The sequence below is a fragment of the Sebastes umbrosus genome, chromosome 18, assembly GCF_015220745.1.
Source record: "Sebastes umbrosus isolate fSebUmb1 chromosome 18, fSebUmb1.pri, whole genome shotgun sequence".
Taxonomy (NCBI): Eukaryota; Metazoa; Chordata; class Actinopteri; order Perciformes; family Sebastidae; genus Sebastes; species Sebastes umbrosus.
In genome coordinates, this window is record NC_051286.1 from 23,659,453 (window position 1) to 23,680,714 (window position 21,262).

Sequence of the window (21,262 nt, forward strand, 5' to 3'; positions counted from 1 at the left end):
AAGCTGTCATAGTATAAAGAACACACCAGAAATACACTGTTTTAGAATAGGCAAAACAACACTGCATGCAAAAACTGCATGAAAAGAAGTTCAACACATCAGAGGACTTAACAACAACTACCGAATCAATGAAGTATCCAGCACTCCAGCAATAAATGCTTTTATATAGTGGTGCCAAAGAGGCGCAGCAGCTTGTCTGGACAGCTTGTTGGGTATCGGCCAGTGGCCTCCTGTCAGACAGCTCTGGCCTTGTCGTGCTACTTCTGACAGCTGACTGTCACTGGCCTCCAGCTGGCTCACCACACCAAAGCGGCTGGAGGCCTGTGGTGGTTTTCTCTGGAAAAGGAGGCACTGTGTAGTGACGCAGGAGGGGGCGCCTTTCACAACACAGTGAAGTGCTGACACGATGAGACACCGGGAGAGCGTTTCTGGTCCTTTGCTGCCTGAATTTTAAGAGCTCCTCTGAAGAAGACGTAGCTGAAGTTGTAGTTAAAAACAGGAGGGATCTTAAAGCAAGCCGACCAAATTGTGTGAACAAAGCCCACTTCTCCACCAAACAGCTCCCGGCGAGCTGAAGCTGGCCTCACTTCCTCTCGTAGCAATCGCGACATAAATCTGCATCCCCTGACCTTGTAAAGCAATGACTTGAACATGGTTTTGAGCACACACACTCATTCACAGCTGGAGCTCTGACTGCTCTCCTTTGGAGGCGACACATGCTGCGGTGCTGGAGGTCACAGGGGGGGATGAGGAACAACAGGAATGGACAGGCTGCCTTACAGGAAATGGTGAGAGGAGGGTGGGGGGCCTGGCCCACAGACGCCCCCGTGAGACAAACTGGCAACCATAGCAAAACGAAACTGCTTTACCTCGACCTGCCTCTGCTGGACTATACAGAGAACAATCAGCTCTGAGCATGAGAAGTGAAAAAGCAGACCACCTAATCAGGCGAGTGCAGTGGAAGATAACAACACCTTACAAAGAACAAGGAGGGATTATGTTTGTTGAAGCACAGCAGCAACATGGACATTGTGTTTTTTCAAGGCTCTGTTGCTGCTTGATCGAGTGTATAACAGGACTTAGGCTACAAAAATAAGCCTGAAGCACAACACAGTGTGCACTGCAAACAGAGGGAGGCCGGTAACGCACAAAGCCAATGTTAAACTACAAACAGCTTGCTGAAACAAGAGTCCCTTTATGCTGCACACCTTCAATTATAAAATGTGAGTTAATTGTAAGAAATAGCAAACTGTGAGCATACAGACTCCAGTGATTATAAGCCTTGCTCAGTAAAACAAATCTAACTATCTAACTATAAAGCGAAGAATATCCATCTGTCTGTCTGTATGTCCTTTGCATATCTTAAAAAACGCTCATTCGATCAACTTCACACTTGGCGGGTGTATTGCTGGGGACCCCGTGGATTGCTTTGTCAAATTTAGTACAATTTGGACATGTTCAATATTAGTAAACTTTGAATAAACAGCAACCGGTGCTCTGTGCAGCAGTGGGGTGTATTGGAGTGTATTTCACCAGTGTGACTGCGAGAAAGCTGCGGGTGTGTTTTCCCCAATGAGTAAAACTGTATTTCCCCGGTGTAAGACTTGATAGTATCTTATAGCACTAGTAATGTTACCGCAAGCAGAATACCACCCATAATTTTATACATGCTCTGCTTTATAACCGCAGTTATAACCAGAGTGTATTTCACCAATATTTCTGACTGTGACTAACCGCAACCTGGGTGTGTTTTTCCTATGAACCAGGGTGTATTTCACCGACATTTCTGACTGTGACTAACCGCAACCTGGGTGTGTTTTTCCTGTGAACCAGGGTGTATTTCACCGATGTTTCTGACTGTGACTAACCGCAACCTCGGTGTGTTTTTCCTGTGAACCAGAGTGTATTTCACCAATATTTCTGACCGTGAGCAACTGCAACCTGGGTGTGTTTTTCCTGTGAACCAGGGTGTATTTCACCAATGTTTCTGACCGTGACTAACCACAACCTGGGTGTCTTTTTCCTGTGAACCAGAGTGTATTTCACCGATGTTTCTGACTGTGAGTAGCCGCGACCTGGGTGTCTTTTTCCTGTGAACCAGAGTGTATTTCATCAATGTTTCTGACCTCGAGTAGCCGTGACTTGGGTGTGTGATGCACCTATGTCATGACAGGTGTATTGCTCAGGACCCAAGAAAGTGCAGTGTCGAGTGTAAAGTTGTTTTGTATTAAAGGTTCTCGAGAAAGCTGCAAGCAGCAACACCACAAGCCGAGCCTTTAGCCCATTCTGAACAGGCATGTTTTCAACGGGCACTGCACTGTTTATACTTTCCACATCTGCGAGTATGCGAGGGTCCGTAGGAATTCAAGGTCTATTTATTAGCTCTTGCTAGCTTTTACTAGCTCCTGGAGCTTTTTGAGTTCAATGACATATGAATGAAAAATATTAAACTGCTGGAGGCGAGGTATATTTCCTGCTTTTTGCTCTTAAGAATTTAACCCTCAGTGGTAAGTGAGTCTTGTTGATGAGGAATGTGTTTACTTTTTCACATATGCAAAGAATAAAAAAGTAAAGAGAGAAAGTAAAACAGGAATAGCTTAATGTTCAGAGTGGGCTGCTGGGAGATATGTGAAGTTTATATGTGTTTGATGATGATGGTAAGTTAAGACGTGTGAGCCAGCGTTAACTAAAGGAATTACTGATGGCATGCGAGAGCTGTAAACCAAAAACTGCCAGCCTTGACTGAGCAGCAGACTCATAGGTTATAAACCCCATGGGGGCTGTTATGGTAAGCACTGCAGAGCCTGGTCCTGGTCTTGTTAAGGAGAGGGGTCAGTCTGTGGTTCCCCGTGTGGGAAGTCTTACCCCAGGATGTGTTCACAGATGAGCCTGCAGTAGTCGCTGTGGGAGCTGGTGATGAGGAGGAGGACCTTTCCGGCGCTCTTCATGCTGCGCAGCCAAGTCTTGACTGACTCAGAGCAGGGCTGCAGGTACCGGCCCGGGTCCCTCTTCACACTGGGGAAGTATGTCCCTGCATCCTCTGCACAGAGACACAAACACAGTCAAGTTTTGATCTTAAAGATACAATACAGATGAGACCATCATGGTTGATTTTGGACCAACGTGTGACATCACTCTACACCACCATTATCAAAACACCAGATGAGGGAATATCTTTTGGAAGAATGTTGTTCTGAACTGATGCTACATTGCTTTACTGTACAATTACATTTCAACATCTCCAAACAACAAGCAAAGAAAGCAAATAATTAAAAAAAAAGTATTATGGTCCAGTCACACCAGCATTTATAACTGCAAAATTCTAGCTAAAAATCTTAGCTGGACAGATCTGGGATGAAGAATTGTATGCGTTAAAGGAGCAGTGTGTAGGATTTAGTGCCATTTAGTGGTGAGGTTGCAGATTGCAACCAAATGAGTACCCCTCCGCTCACAACTCCCTTTTTCCAAGCGTGTCATAGAACTACGGTGGCCTTCAGGTAATTAAAAAATGTGAGGGGCTCTCTCTAGAGCCAGTGTTTGGTTTGTCTGTTCTGGGCTACTGTAGAAACATGGGGGAGCCACATGGCAAATATGCTTTATGCAAATGTATATATATATATATTTATTATTGGAAATCAGTTATCAACACAAAACAATGATAAATAATGTCCAGAAACCCTCACAGGTACTGCATTTAGCATAAAGATATGCTCAAATCATAGCATGGCAAACTGCAGCCCAACTGGCAACAACAGCTGTCAGTGTGCCCCAAACTGTATGTGGTTATCATAAAGTGGGCATGTCTGTAAAGGGGAGACTCGTGGGTACCCATAGAACCCATTTTCATTGACATATCTGGAGGTCATCTTCACTATAGCTTTAAAATGAAGCCTGCTACAACCTAAAAAATTCCAAGTTGCGTTAATGCGTTAAAGAAATTAGTGGCATTAAAACGAATTTGCGTTAACGCGTTATTATCGCGTTTATTTTGATGGCCCTAATTTAAATATAAATTATTTATCAAATAATGACATTCATGAAGTCAATTTGCAAGAGAGAAAATGATCTGCATTGCATTCGTCTGAGGATGCATGCAAAACATAAAAATAAAAATGATGAAGCACCGCAAACATTTTCATATTGCCATCTTTAAATAATACACATTTAGGAGCTTAAGATGAGTCTTTAGATGGGTGAAATAAACCAATCACAACGGATTAGCCTCTTCACACAATCCCACAAAACTTAACCTAATGAGTCAGGTTTTATTTTTTAGGAGACAGACATCAAAGGACACATGCTTCCATTCTCACTATTACAAACTAAATGTTTACAGCTGAGCTGAGGCGGAACAATTCGCTCAACGGTCAACATTCACAGACAGTAAATTGAAACTTGTGTCTCTACAAGTTAGGAACTTGTTTACAGGTTCATGTTTTGTTCCACTTAATCCTCCACATTCATATTCACAGAGAGAAAAGGTTGAGCTTGAGCTGGTCATGCTCCCCACTTCTGAGGCACCGTCAATGGGCTCTCCTCACTTTGAAGCCCCCACAGCTGCCCTTCAGTACATCCTGTCAGCGTACTGTACAGAGCTAAATATGGCAGCGCTCTGATCTGTGTTACACAATCTCAGTCCATCACAGAATATAAATCTTGACCTAACGATCTCAGAAAAGCCTCATGAATATACAGTAAAAACAGAACCATGAATAAAACATAACCTATGAGGAATAGAGGCACTTGATGCTGTTTGGCAACATATAATGGTACGTCCATGTGTGACAAGACTATAGGTTATGAAATGTGTGAAGTGCAGTTTTTCTTGGTAATACACAGTCTCACGGCAGTTCGTAAACTAGTCACGAAATTTCTATTTGATTCGTGTACATAGTGCGTATAGTTTAGTGCTTTTTCCTACAAATGTCCTACAACACGTGACGCACGTGTCAATTTCCACTCTAGTCTTTTCAAAATAAAACTACTCTGTTAGGTTTAGGAATTGATCGACTTGGTTAGGCTTAGGCAATAAAACTACTTAGTTAAGTTTAGGAAAAGATCGCAGTTTGAGTTTAGATAACACCGGAAGTGGCGTAACTTAAGTACGGAAGTTACTTGACAAAAACTACTCAGTTAGCTTGAGAAAAAGATTGTGGTTTGGGTTCAAATAACTCCGAAAGTACCTTAACGTACGGAAGTTACGTGACAAATACATCAACTTTGACTTGTGGTTTCACACGGGACACGAACACCGGCCTAGTGGGCAAAAGTCCTGTGTTTTTTGACCCACCGATCCACCCTGACCTCCTCCCTACGGGGCGTTCGCTGCTCTTTATACTGCTGACCATCACGAAAAAAAAGTGAAATTCGCATCTATGTACACAAATCAATACGTTCAATTTCATGACTATTTCCCAAACTGCTGTGCGACTGGGCTGGATAATCTTGGGGGTTTGTTATTACAGGAAATAAGACTTTTTTTGTGAAAAGCACTACCCATTCCTCTGCTATGCAATTAATTTTAAATGGTATGATCTAATGATGTAAAGTACATAACACTATTTGAAGTCAACCCTGAGACATGTGCAACCTTATCAAAACAGAAAAGTGAGGCAACCTGTACATGGTATTTGCGCTCGAGCTGAAGAGGGTAACCGATAAGTGAGAAGTGCCGCTGCGTCTTTCACAAGCAGGAGAAAAGAGGGCTTATAGGAAAACAGGGCAGGGTGTGGATGAGTGGTGAGTATTCATGAGCTTTAAGGTGTTTACCCTGGCAGAGAGCGCCGGCCTCTCAGGAGCATCACTGAGCCCTCAGAGCCTGTGGGCTCCACTCTGTGGCCCAAAGTGTCCTGATTCTGTTTCTTGCCTGACACAACATTATTTCTCTTTAATCCTTCAAATCTCCTTAAAGAAACAGTATTTCTCCAAGTTTAGACATGTCACTTTATGTAGGTACACTTGAACTTGAACTGAGAGACGTTGGGTCTTGAGGAAGAGGTCAGGCCTTTTCAAACAGAATTCTATACACTTGGAGATTTTTTTTAAGTCTGTGTCGACTGTCCATTAATAGGATTGTATTTTATGTCACCGCTGCTTAATCAGCTTTCTGTCTTTGTGGTGATCTCTTGATCATGAATTAAAAAGCTCTGCAGTGTTAACCCAACACAGAGAAACTGAATAGAGGCTGCCCTAAAATCCTTTGACATCAGAAATTACCGGCACCGACTCGTGTCTTCTTTGAGATTGCTGAATAACAACTACTCAGTTCTTGCCTAAGATGTGGATGATGAATTTAAGCAGCTCATGAAAATCCTGCAGTGAGAGTTAGAAACAGTTTGGACATGCTGCCCTCCGGTGGTGGAACACAGGACTAGCTCGAGGGAGGAAAAGGGCTATTTTAGGTTATAGAAAGGCAGTAGAGGGTTCTAACCAGAAGATGACGACAAACGCAAAAGAAGAGAATCTTAAGGTCCCAATCAGGGGCCCAAAATTCATCACACCTTTGAAAATGTCTCAGATGTAAACATTTGGTTGTGATTCTCAGCTGATTTCTTCAGAAGTTGTCATTGTATCCACAGACCATTACAGCTTCGGTTAAACAGAATAAGACAGTGTGGCACATCAACATTAGGTTAGCTGTTCCTCCTCTGGGATCCGGCAGTAGAGAGCCTCTTCTGCCTCATTACCCACAGCCAGGGAGGTCATCTGAGGGAAGTTCAGAGAGTTCCCCTGCCAGCAAAATCCCATGTCGCACTTATGTGCATGAGAGGAAAAAAACAACTGACCTTACATTTGATCAAACACCGTGCTGCACAGATACGGAGCAGAAGCTGTTTTACTCCACTGGGACCTGAAATTTACCACCCAAGTACAGCACACAGCTGACGCAAGTACCAGGAAGAGGGTCCACCCATGTCGTACCGCATTAAGTAGGACGTGGGTTTCGTGTAAAATTGCCAAAATACCCAACCAAGGAACACGAGAAGGATAAAGGTTGCACCTTACAAGGAACCATATCATCCGAATTGCAAAGCTGTGATGTACTGTGGTCCAATATGCTGTGTTCAGACCAAGAGCGAAGCAAACTTTTCGCGCGACGCAATTACATACAAAGTCAATGCAAAGAGGATGCAAATTTGCGTGACGTGAATGACGTGAATGGCGCGAATGACGCGACACAAACACGTGAAATTTGCGTAATTCGCGTCAACTCAAGCGAGAAATTTGTGTGAGGCTGTGTCGCGAAAGCCTGTCACCATTGAGATTCTCCTGCTGATGGAGGACAAAAGGGACTTTGGTGCTTCTGTCCACAGGGAGCACCAAAATCAACACAAAATGAAAGCTCCTTGTTGTAGCTTTAAAGAGCATCCCCCCAAAGAACTTTTTCGAGCAGCAAATTAGACTAAAGCAATACTAGCCATTTTGTCAACAGTTAATAACACGTGTGCTGGCAGATGCTACATTAAAATATCAATGTGCCACCTAAAGGATAAAACAAGCAGAAGACGTTAATTTTTAAATACTTGCGTGTATAAGAACAACTGTCCTAAGACACGTCATCAGCAAAGAAATTATATGTAGTTGAAGTTATGTGAATGAAGTTATATGCTCTGTATAAAGGCAGATTGGTGAAGGTGTGGCCATTCACTTTAAAGGTCCCATATTGTAAAGAGAGATTTATACGTCTCTTTTTATTATAAAGCAGGTTGAAGTGATATATAAATACTGTGAAAGTATCAAAATGCTCAATCCATGGAGAAATACACACAGCCCCTATTCAGAAACTGTGCCTTTGAAACAAGCTGTCAGGATTTATGTCCATTTGTGATGTCACAAATCTACAATATTTAGACCATTTTACAGTTTTAAACGTAAACATACTAAATGTGTCCCAGTTTATTTACTGTTGCAGTGTATGTAAATGACATCAACTGACAGGAAGTAAACGTGGACCCGAGCTGTTGCCTAGCAACACATGCCTTTGAATTCCATTGAAATGAGCTAAAACGGAGCGTTTCAGACAGAGGGTAAATACAGGCATATTCAGGCAGATAGTATGAGGAAAATAAAGTTTTTTTTTTAACATTACAGCATGTAAACATGTTTTAGTCGAAACGTAAAATACAAGAATGAAACTGAAAATTAGCATAACATGGGACCTTTAAGATCATGATCCGCTCTCTTTTTCAAGCGTTTTTTTTCAAATTTTGAGGGTCTTATACATTGTTATAACTGTGGCTTTGAACTGTGGTGGCAGACCTCTGTTTCTGAGCTAATGAATTAGCTGGCTAGTTAAAGTAGCTTTAACGGACGCCAGTGGTGAGACTAATCAGGGCTACGACCACGTTCTGGTACTCCTACGCACACGTTGGAAGAGCCTCTCATAGTGGAGCGATTCTTTTAAAAGGGGCAGAGACAAGCTTCTAGTGACGGTCAAAGATCCAGCAGACTCCCTGTCCTTCCAGTGGAGACACAGAGAGTCTGACAGGAGCTGCTCGTGGCTGGCACTGTGGCTACCCATGTCACTACCCATACACTGATCTGTGGTCAGTCGGTGTCCCCGGTGTCTCCTCACTGCCCACGTCCTCATACACTACGTAGCCACCACGTAACCTCATACAGATGTTAACGCCCTACGCCTCTGTTGCAGTTTCAGAATTTGAGGCTGGACTTTAACAAAACACCATTTCCCACAAGCCCCAGACCTTCATGGGTAAAGGGGACCAACTTGACAGACAGAAGCTTGAAAAATGGACTTGTCCAACACCCTAGTCCAGTCATGGCTGTAATAATAACTTCTTTATAGATTATCTCAAAGCATAGAAGGGGTGGTCAGAGTGTGTTTGGATATCATTAAGGGTGTGTGTGCTTCAAACAAAGTGCTTGTTGGATCAGGTTCAGAAACCTCTCCCTCCTTCCACACCTTTCTAATGTCTAATTTTGGCATTTCTACGATATTTCATATCTATTTCAATTCTATTTCATATCTATTTAAGTAATTTCCTGACGATGTCGATTACCCACACTGTTCCCCAATTTTATTATGTGACAAATAACTTCATTTTAAATTTTAAAAAAGAAGGTTGTTGCTAAAACGGGAAGGTGACCATTTGAAAATGGTTAAAAAAAATGTTTGTGTTCAGACATGTTCAGATGACACTTGCTTGTTTCAAGCATAAGCCGGCCTGAGGCATGGGTTAAATGTATGGTGAAAAAAACCTGTTTTATCATTGCTGGTGGGCTTTCAGAGCCAAAATCAGGTCTTCTTCTGAGGCTAAATGAATGCTTAAAGGTATAATATGCAACAATTTACTAAAAAACAATGTATAGACTGATACAAAAATCCCTCAATCTTCACTTATGAACTATAGAACTTTATTTTAGAATATAGAAACTGCAGGAGTAGGTTTCATTTTCCACAAAGATCTATGTATTAAACTCTCAAAGGGAGATCTACAGAATCTAGTGATCGGCGGCTAGACAGGAAGTGACATCAGGACTGAATTCAGATATTCTGAATCTAGTGACTGCTTATTGAGGCAGGTGGTAAACCCTGATTTGTTGATGCTGGAGACCGGTACCTCTGTACCCTCTTCTACGATCCATTTCTTCCTGCATAATTGCATCTATGAAAAGTGAGTCTGCCAAGAAGATCTAGCTTGTGAACACGCTGACCACATTTGACTTCTGTTGGTGACTCCGGCCCTGACACGGCCTCAGTGTAACCTCCCAAAGACCTGCTTCCTATTTGCATAAGTGCTGTGCCCGCTTATCTCTCTCTGGCAGTATGCTGATTGTATAGAGGACAGGCTAATACTGGGGTGCATTTTGGGACAGAGCAACATGTGATCATTCTCTAAGTCCCGCAGAGAAGAGCATATTTAAATCTCTACTTCGACCATCTCCTGTGCCAGCGTACTACATACAGCATGTGTTGCGCGGCTGAGTAAAATGTGCCTCTGCATGCTCTGGCTGTGAATGTAGGGCTGAAGTGCCCTGAGGGCCCGCAGGCCTGTGGCTGGGCACCGGGCCTGGACGGCTGGATAGCTGCCCAGCGTCAGAGAGACAGAACCACAACCGGCAGCAGCTCAATCTCCCTCACACATCAAAGAGGCCTGACAGGATACACAAATCAACAGTTGCAGTGCAAATTAGGGGCGAGCACAGGAGCGTTTCACAAACAGCCACACCAAATGTGATGAGGGGCGACAGAATCTAGAGGCGCGGTAGTTTTCTTTTCGTTAATGAGCGAGGAAGATAAAGGTTATCAAAACAAATATGAAAAAAATATATACATTTATCCATTATAAGGAGCATCAAGCTCAAAGCACGTGGAGATGATCTCTGAAGGGAAGCTATAATCTCAAGTGTTTTTTCTCTTAAAAAAAGGCATCCAGACGAGCTGTGTTTTCCAGCACCTGTTGGAACCACGTGGAAAACAGTGGCCGGACCATTTTGTCTGTGGACTTTCCATTTTTAGCAGATCGACCGCAAATTGCTGCATCATGTCCCTCGTGGTGCACACAGCTTTTTTTATATGTCTTTGGTCTGTGACAGAGGAGGAGAATCTTGAAATGATAACAAAAATGCTCTAAAAGTAAATACAAATCCTGGCCAAAGCGGGACGTCCCAAGTCTACGATATTATCCTATTATATAATATATACAAAGTATGACATTGTCGTAATATACAATATGTAAGATTTGCTTATTCCTTTAACAGTACATAGATAGAATGTGATATTAAAGTACAATATGACAATGTTAAATTCACACAAATGTTGACATCTTTACTGACGACTTTACTGTCTTTATAGCCTTAAGCAATTTTAGAGCTAGAGTGAAGTGAAGCGTACTGTATCATAGGAATCCTAACCTAAGGAATCCATTGGCACCAACCATGTCATGCTAGCTTGTCAGGAAGGAGTCTAAATAACAATCCAAAGTTAGGCCCAATCTTGGTGAGGAAAAACAAACGTAACGTTGACCTGCTTAATGCTGACTTGCGTAACGCTGACTTGCGTAATGTTGACCTGCGTAACTTTGACCTGCATAACGTTGACTAGTGTAACGCTGACTTGCGTAACGTTGACTAGTGTAACGTTGACTAGTGTAACGCTGACCTGCGTAACGTTGACTAGTGTTAAGCTGACTTGCGAAACACTGACTTGCGTAACGTTGACTAGTGTAACGTTGACTAGTGTAACGTTGACTAGAGTAATGATGATCTGCGTAATGCTGACTTGCGTAACGTTGACTAATGTAACGTTGACCTGCGTAACGTTGTCCAGTGTAACACTGACTTGCGAACGCTGACTTGCGTAACGTAGACTAGTGTAACACTGACCTGCGTAACGCTTACTAGTGTAATGTTGACCTGCGTAAGGCTGACTAGTGTAACGTTGACAGGCGTAACGCTGACTTGCGTAATGTTGACTAGTGTAACGTTGACCTGCGTAACGTTATCCAGTGTAACACTGACTTGCGAACGCTGACTTGCGTAACGTAGACTAGTGTAACGCTGACCTGCGTAACGCTGACTGGTGTAACGCTGACTTGCGTAACACTGACTAGTGTAACGTTGACTTGCGTAACGTTGACTTGCGTAACGCTGACTTGCGTAACGCTGACTTGCGTAACGCTGACCTGCGTAACGCTGACTTGCGTAACGTTGACCTGCGTAACGTTGACCTGCGTAACGCTGACTTGTGTAACGCTGATTTACTTACATAATGCAGCGTAGTTACAGGTTATGTAACTTTAAGTAACGTAGCCTACTTAACTACGGAACAAACACACTTATTTTAACCAAAACCAGGATCTTTTCCTAAACCTTATCCAGTAGTTTTGTCGCCTAATCCTAACCAGGTTGTTTCCTGTGAAAACGGAAGTTTATTTTGAAAAGACGTGTGCATGTAATGAGTGGAAATTGAAACGTGGAAGACTGACACTAAGGTTACCTAGAGCATCATAGTTTGACGCGTAGGGTCACTGACCAAGCTGCCGTATTTGACGAGGTGGGAGTGAGAACATGTTGAAATAATGCCGCCTCTTCTGGTTGAGGCTAGTCACCTACCTCCACATCCAGGCCCTACACCAAGCTAATATACATCGCAGACCAGTCTGTGTGTGTGTTACTACTGGGATCAGTAACTGTAAAATAACTAAATTTTTAATTCCCAGGGTTTCCTTCCATGTGAAGAAATGCTAATGAAACAGAGCAAAAAGGCGACACAATGAACAAAGGCAGCTGAGAAAAAAAGGGCCGGTGGTTTTAGGACATCCGTGTGCAGATCACTGTGGGGGACGGTGACGCCAGTCGCACAGTCACTCTCCCCTCAGAGCAAACGTGAGGTACACTGCAATCTGTCATTACACCAAACCAGAGCTATATTTAGCCAGAGCTATCTTAAGAAAACTGTGAGGACTCATACTTCAAGTCGGATCTCAGGAGCATCGTATCTTTAATTAAGAATCCTCACACAACCCTATAAAGTCACTTCTGCACCTTAATATATGCACATAAGCATCCAAAGTACGTCGAAAGAAACTATTCAAAAATATATACCTGTAGATTCGACACAGAAGTTAAACACATAAGTTAAAATTACCCTATAACTTCTATAAATTTAAGTATATCTATTTTGGCTCATTCTTGCTGACTCACAGAGGAACAATAAAAAAGCATGTGGAAAACCCTGAGCAAGTCCGGCTCCGTTTAATCATAGGGGGTTTATGGCAGTTCAGTGATGAATGATCCTCCCATCTCAAGGTGCAATCTCCATAAACAATAGCTGTGGGCCACCAGGAGCATGCTGGGAGTCATCTTTATACGGAACTCTTGGCAGACAGCACATGAGAAACACAGAATATTATATTTCTACATCCCAGACAGTCCTGTTTTTTTTGTTGTTTGGTAAGGCCGTTACGTGTCAGTTAATTTAATATGAATATAACACCACATCTTCCTTTTTTATTTTGCCTTTTTCATCATTTATCCGTTTCTCATTTCTAGTTGTGTGAGTCAAACATAGTTCTGGAGGAATGGCTTTCTGAATTCCTGTGCAAAATACCCCAACAAACAAATCCATATCCAGTCCAGATGTGCAGTTTTTTTAGCCCTCTCATGGTCACAGTGTGACGTAGCGTACTGCTGCAGACTGGGCTCGCTTACAGTAGGTCGTACTGTATGTTTGATAATCAAACCACTCTGTATTAATACAAAAGGCATCATCACAGCTTTCTTATAACTGCTTTTCTTACCGTACCAAAATGACACAAAGCACTGACCAAATCATAGAGCAAAGATTAATACTGAAAGTACACTTGTGAATGACCCGTCGCTACATTCTGTTGGATATCATGACATGAATGAAAGTTTAACTGAGAGAAGGCAACTCCTGAACTTGATGTGAGGTGATCAACTGATGGTTTTACTAGAGATACATGTTTTAACTCCAGATCTTGTGTGGTTAGCAGGAATGTAGGAGAGCAAAAAAAAACGATAAACTGCAACTACACCTGGCGCAAAGAGGCACCACAAGGTTGGCGGTTCGACCCCCGGTTCCTAAATTGTCTGCATGTCGAAGTGTCCTTGAGCGAGAAACTGGAAATCAATTAACAACACAAAACAATGACAAATATTGTCCAGAAACCCTCACAGGTACTGCATTTAGCATAACAAATGTGTCAAAAATGTCAGTGTGCTGACTTGACTATGACTTGCCCCAATTCCACTGAAATGAACTGATTGCAGTCTGGAATTTCACTGCTTTAAATGGTGGTGTGACCGAGCCTTCAGTGGGCCCCATTACTGGTGGAGAGAGGACAAAAGACGAGCAGAAACACTGCCTTGTGCTTTGGAGTTCTTTGAGATGATTCACTGGCTCTCATCTTGGCCTGAACCCATGTGCGTCCTTACTGCCAGGATTTGGTTCAACATGGCAACAACCTCACAAATTCATTATGTTAACAACCACAGAACAGTGAGGCGGGCTATTAAAGGCTAATTAAACTGACTGCAACTATTGTTGTCTCAGAAGAAAAAGCACATTAAATACAGTCTTTGGTGTTAGCAGCTTTCATCAGGCTCCAAGTGTTATTGCACACTTCGGTCTTAGACATGATGAGGACTCTCTAACTGTTGTTATCTGATGAAAAGTAAAGCTTTTAAGTCCCATCAGGTCAATGTCTCTCTCTTCTTACACCTTCCCCTGTGTTACCGCAAAAAGGCAAATTACGTTTCTTTCAAATGCAGTGAGTATAATATTCTTGAAGACTGAAATCTACAGATATGAATAATTATGGCTGCATATCCCTCTATCTTAGTGTGTTATAAAACACTTAAATCCATACTTCACAGGGTAAATCCGACCTACGGGTTCATTAGTGTGGAGTGTGTTTATTTATTTGATACTATACAGAATGTGCTCAAACTGTTATTGTTGCGTGCAAAACAGAAATGTCGCTTATCTGAGAGCGAGCAAAGGGCCAGATTAAAGCATCGAGCATTACCACGACGTCATTTAGCAGGTCAGACATAACAGTGTACATCCCCACCCTGATGTGTGATGTCCCACCGTGGAAACATATGTATACATTTGTTACTAAGCTGTAAGGCGTGACAAAAGGGACTTGAATACCAAACAGATCATTTGATACGTGAAGATATGTTGACGGCGATCCTAACGGAGGAGAACTGGGCAGTTTAAATGTCACTTGTGGATTGGTGATGTTTACATGCAGCCCCATCCTCAGAGACAGGAAGCAGAGACGGGAGGGTAAATGTTGCCTTTCCTGAACATATTGTAAACGGAAAAACATCATCACGTCATCCATCTGTTTGATGCATGATGTGCAAAGCTGGCCTGGTATTGTACTGCACCAATTTTTTTTGTTTTACACATCACACTTATCGAAAGGTTTTAAAGGGTTGATTCACGCAAATTGCTAAAAAAGAAATATTGTCTCACTTAACTCTGCTGGTATCTAGTCAAGCAGATGACTTTGGTTTAATTTGTCCAGGTAAAACTTTGGTATTTTTCAACTTGGACCCTGTTTTCCCATGTTTTTGTGTCTAACTGACTAATGGGGACAATTCAATTCAATTCAATTCAATTCTATATAGTGTCAAATCCTAACATACGTTATCTCAAGACCATACTCTATAATATAGAGACCCAATAAGAGATCCCCCATGAGCATGCACTCGGTGCGACAGTGGCACGAAAAAACTTCCCTTTAATGCGTACAACAATTTTTGAAATTGGTCCAGTATTGAGGGACAGCGCTGCAGGCGTGAAATGGGGCTGCAATGTAATCCTTCGTGGCAATTCTACTCTTTGCTAAGCCCCTCCCCCCTTGATTACTGTTGATAGGGCCTGTCAAGTTTTGGCACCCAGCTTGTCAATATGTCGTTTTCAACGATATCCAAAGTTGCGCTAAATATTGGTAAGGAAAAACTGGCATGACGATTTTCACGGGCTCCCTTGACCTTTGACCTCAAGATATGTGAATGAAAATGGGTTCTATGTGTACCCACGAGTTTCCCCTTTACAGACATGCCCACTTTATGATAATCACATGCAGTTTTGGGGCAAAAAAAAATGTAGTTTTATGCATACAGTATAATTGTGTTTTTTTTGCCAATTTTAAAATGGTGTATTTCTGGTGTGATCATTATATTATGAGCTTTCCTAAAATAAAATTTAAAATACACAGCCCTAGCTCTAAGCAGCTTATAATACATAATTAAAACTACTAATGCAAAGAGCATTATGCATTATGTGTATTAATTGGAAATACACATAATTTATTTCCTATTCAAGTGAATTGTGTGTTTTTATGCAAATAACCACTAATATATGACAATAGCAAGGTAAAATGATAACATTTAGAATTTTAGACGGTTGACACCTAGTTTGGGACAATTCAAATGATTTGTCGGGAAGGTTCCAGGACGGTTGTGAAAAAGTTATTCTGGAGCCTTAAAACCCAGAATGTAATATGGCGCTTAAATGCTCTAAACGGGCTTAGTTTTGACAGATAATAATATTATTGTGTGCAATTTAAGCAATAAAAATGTAGATTTTACTAAAAAGGAAACAAATTAGTTATTCCATCTTATTTTCTCTTTTTTTACATTTACTATGGCTCCTTAAAGGGACTATTTGTAACTTTTTAAGCGTATAAATGTAGCGGGTCGCCACAAATGCGCGTTCGCATATGCGCGCTCGCGTGTGGCTGGAGCCTCGTCTCCGCTGCCTGCTCTCCTTCACTCAGAATGCGCGCGCGCGTCCTCGCTGTCTCGCTCCACCTCTAGACTGCAGAAGAGTTAGTTTAGCTCTGAAAATATCTAGTGAATGCACAGGGGACTTTTGCACAGAAATAAATGCTGCAGCTCCTCCAGACCAACAGAGCTTTCCCGTGTCTTGTGAAGTGACGGAGCTCTTCAGAGAGTTACGTTACCCTCTCGTTACCGACCGGGTGCCGGTGTCTCCTCTGCTCTCTCCAGCTGCGGGCGGAAAGAGCAGGGAGACACGCTGCAGAGCCCCGCTGCTTCAGCCTGCACTTAGGCAGGAAAAGCCAACACTAGGATCAGATCTCAATCATGTTCATGGAGAGACCTTCGTCTGGTCAGCTAACATTACTGCCAAGCAGCTGAAATATAGAGTGATATTGTGGTTTTAGCTGACGTCTGTCGCCTCACTGTTTTGAGCGATGCTCGTTCAGGTATATTTAGAGCGAGCAAGCGCGAGCCCGACGCTGACTTTCGTTGATTTCACAGCCACAGGTGTCGCTGTTAAGAAGCATTTCTGAAAGTTACAAATAGTCCCTTTAATAAAGCAGAAGTATTTTTTATCCGATTACTCGATTAATTGATGGAATAATAGGTAGAATACTCCATTACCAAAATAATCTACAGCTGCAGCCAAACAAAGATATCAAATTAACTCAACTTGTCACTTTCCAGACTACTTCAGGTCGAAGGCTTGTGGTGCGGATGACTTCATCGTCTAACTTAAATCTTAATGAAGCTGTAAAAACACGGATACGGTTGCTATGTCAACATACGAGCGGCACATGTTTGCTACATGCTCCCTTCTTGACAAGGTCATTTAAGACAACCGTGATGTGCTTTTAATGGAGAGAAAAACATCGGCTGTGACAAAAGTAGAATCGTCATGGAGATGCTTTGATGTTTCAAAGTGAAAATAAGAAAATGACTGGTTCCAGTGATGGGTTTAGAACAGCACACACTGCTAGTGGGTAACTTATCTCTAGAAAAGAGAGACAGTGATTTGGGTGCAGGAAGAGAATCAATCAACAAAACCACAGCTCTGTAGTTAAAGGAGACTTCACTGCATTCAGAGAGCAGCCAGGCTATCAGACAGGAAGCTGAGAACAATTACTCCCTAAAGAGATTCAGCAGTCAATTTAGCAGTGGACACTGAGGTGAATGAGTGGTCGGAGACGTGGTGGATTTGATGAGAGCATTTTGGTATTTTTGCAGCTTAATACCATGTTTGAAACAAAACTGCTGACTTTGGAGCCATCTTATTTTGGATTTGCCAGATTACCATAAAAACCAAAGCACATGTCCCTTCGCCACGGCTGTCCCCTTGTTTACTGAGAAAATTAGGCATTACTTTTCTTCACTTGCTCCCCCTATGCTGGGAGATATTCCCTGACTTCAAACTAACAGCTGAATCACACATGTGCACATTGCAAAAAAAAAATGAAATGTATAAAAGCATTTTATTAGCCAATAAAATACTTTTATACTTCATTTTTTTTTTGCAACAAAACCAAATCCAGTGGTTTAAAATATAAAAATCGGTTCCTTTTACTACTCCCTATCACTCCCAGCAGTGTTTTTCCTTCAAGTGTGCTTCACATCAAATGTGTGTCGTCCACATACACAAAGCCAATGGCCCAAAGAATTGTTTTGATTTTCTTTCTCAAAAGAGAATGTGGCTTTAATGTCCTCCCAGTAATTACAGAGTAGAGGAGGGCTGGGTTGAGGGCACCTAACCAGTGGTCATTACAGTCCTGCAGGCAGCCCCCTGTATGATACATGGGACTGAGTCAAATCCTCCATGGGACTGACCAGCTACTCTCCAAATGATGCGGGAATCATTTTTCATAGGTGGTGGTTGAATGACCTCAACATCAAATGAAGAAAAGTATATGACAACTTTTGTCTGAAGGCCTGGTCACACGTGAAAAAATTACCTTCCATGTCCTCGCAAAGTAGTTTTAGCTGGAAGCTTGGTGACGTATAGCGGGCGGTTAGGCGTAACAATCGTGCATTTTGCGATAAAAGCATAAAATTTGGCACAGACTTAGGTTTATATGTTATGAAAAGATATAGATATCGGGGTGCTGCAAATTTGGCCCCTGGGGGCCATGGCAGCCATCGTGTGTTTTTGTGACAAAACGTAGTTTGGAGACCTCATCAGGGGTTCCTCCTGGTGAAAGACCTCATGTCTCTGGTCAGTCATGTAGTGACTAAAGTCGTGTAGTGTGAACTTGGCATTAACCACTCCAGTCAATGCCGAACCTCAACCACCAACAAATCAGGGGTTACCATCTAGACACAACCACTTTACAGGTGTGTTGAGATCCAAATGAAGGCTGAGTTTGAAGATGGGTGTGGTCCGAACAAGGGGCGCCAGAAGGAGTGGGGAAGGGGCCAACGCCCCCCCAATCCACTTTACGCCCCTGGCCCAATTTGGCGTTGCGGCTGGTGTGATCCCATCACAAGACAGTCTCTGGTACGCTTTCGTCTTAGTTCTGCAGCTTGAAAGTATCCGCTGTTTAGCCTTTTTTCTTAATGAATCCATTCTTTCTTGTCTGTTGTATCTTTGTTCCATTTCCACTGTTTTCGACAAAAGTGCAGCAGAATAGTTGGATTCAGACACAATACTCCGTAAATTACCACTCAGCGTAACACTCAAGGCCATAAAACTGTCCAGCAGTATCTTTTGGAAATATGAAGGCCCCCATTTTTAAAAGAACCTTCAGACTGTGTTTACATGTCTCACCACTGAGTCTGACCTTTGTGCCATTCTTTCACAGCCTCACTGTGTTCTTTCTCAAGTAGCCCCATAAACAACACATACTTTGATGTTTTCTTCATTCACGAACAGTTTAACCGACTGCAGCCAAAAGCTACAGAGGGAGTGCGGAACTATTTGAAATATTGCACAACAATGCTGATAAAAATACATCCATTAACATGCCGATCTAAATCCAGATGTTGCCTTTTCTGCGATGCACGACCCCAAACATAAAGAAAAATGCTATTCAGCTAATTTTGCACTGTGCGTATTGACTCTGGGAGTAAGTCTTATTTAAGCCACTCTAATAGGTCTAAAAGCTGTTACTACATCCAAATTGATGTCTATTTGTACTATCTATTCATCAGCTGTGGTAAAAATCAAACCAGAGATATTTATACTGCTCGTGAGATAAATGCTATTCGTGACTTTGGTCCTTATTCTTTTCCACTGAGGGATGCAGGGTTTCTTTAGATTGGAGGGGGGAAAAAAAAGAGCCAAGGACTTCTGAGCTTCCTTACACATTCTTCCCACCGTACTAAGAATGGTTCTCAGGGATTCCTCCCAGCCCAACACCTAAAATAAAATCAAAACCGACAAAAACAACAACAGACCTGAGCTAGGAGAGCAGTCCAATGAGGAAAATCCACACAGATTCCAGTATATTTAGGACACAGGCCACCGGGGCTGATAAGCACTGGGTTCACAATACCAGAAAGACCTCTAAAAACACACAGTCCAACGCCAGGACCTGAGTTCATTGGTAGTGCGTTAATCGAAAATAAACATCCAACAGGTGAAGGCTTCGGGGTGAAACTATTTATGGCTATAAACAGTCCTTCATTAAATAGATTAATTGCTCGCCAAAATAAATGTAAAGTCAGCTCAATTTTCCTTATCGAAATCCCAGATTAGTCTCAGAGGGCTTCACGACCTGTAAAATATATGACACCCTCTACCCCTAGACCCGAAATTTGGATAAGGAAGAACTCTAGAAAAAAAATAAAAACTACATAGCAGCCATGTTAGGAAAGCAGCAGAGCAGCAGCAGCTGCTGTCAATACAAAATCAATGTAGCTCCGGTATGTGAAATCTTGCAGATGCCATTAGGAGCACCGGAGCACACAGAGGCACATGATTTTTTTTACCTGTTTCATGTACTAGTGTCACGATATAGATATCGTTTTATAAAAATAACTTTTTGTAATCATATTTTGCTCCAATCTCGCCTACTTCAGCTTTAAGTGCATCAGTTCCAGAATACAAACGGACGACTAAAAATGTGAATTTGTAGCTGTTGAATCATGATGTTGGGCTCAGTGGTTGCTGACTGCCATCATTCACCGGCCCAACCCTTGTTGTAATTCAGACACGTTCCGATGTGTGTTTACAGTTTCTTGTACACTTGTGCAGATCGGCGGTATAACGTACGTGTGATTTGACCGTTGGCAACCTTCTCTGTGTAGGTTTGCAAAAGGCGTTACAGAAGCATAATTCCAGTGTCAGAAGAAAACTGGTTTGATGCCAAAAAATAAGCTTTGGGTCACACTTATGCGTCTAGAATGCAAGTGGAGTGCAAGCCATTACACTGACATTGCTAATTTAATATAATGAATGCGTATCTGTTCCATCTAAAAACAGAAACATGTGACAAAAGAGTGAAAAACGTGTTTGCTGTAGGCAGGGCCTAAGTTAAAGCCATGGATGAGATGTGTGCACCAACAACACATTTAAAGACCGTTAATGTCAATGACACCGAGTTCCTGCCCGAATTAGGCTTGTGCCAATTGGCGATTGGATATCGACGATTGAAGGGATGAGCGACGATGGTTTTTTCCAACACTGATTTTAACTTCCTATCAGGACTAAGATGTTATATTGTGATATTAAAGATAAGATAATCATGTTAATCGGAATACAATGCTGCGATATTGTTGTACCAAGCACAGTTTGAATAGATGAGTTTGTCACGCCACAGAAAAATCTGTTATTGACCACACAGACAAAATTGAATGATTAAAAAAAATTGCTGAAGTCCGCTGAAGGAGCCGAAAACACGCCCAATCATGGGAGGGTTGATTACATATGTATGGTACATAGACCTTTTCATTGGCATTATGTTGCTATGGCAAGAGCTTTGGTCCGAGTTCACTTCCTGTCAGCTGCTGCATTAACAAACATTGCAACAGGAAATGCAAAGGG

At 42.2% G+C, this 21,262-nt stretch overlaps 1 protein-coding gene across 1 annotated transcript in view; it reads right to left on the reverse strand.

Annotated features, from left to right (window-relative positions):
* The window catches only part of nt5dc1 (5'-nucleotidase domain containing 1), a 64,627-nt gene that overhangs the window by 24,211 nt on the left and 19,154 nt on the right, over positions 1-21,262 (reverse strand). Inside the window, exon 7 of the mRNA XM_037750344.1 lies at positions 2,866-3,040. Coding sequence (XP_037606272.1) covers positions 2,866-3,040 — 175 coding nt within the window. The remainder of the gene's footprint in view (positions 1-2,865; positions 3,041-21,262) is intronic.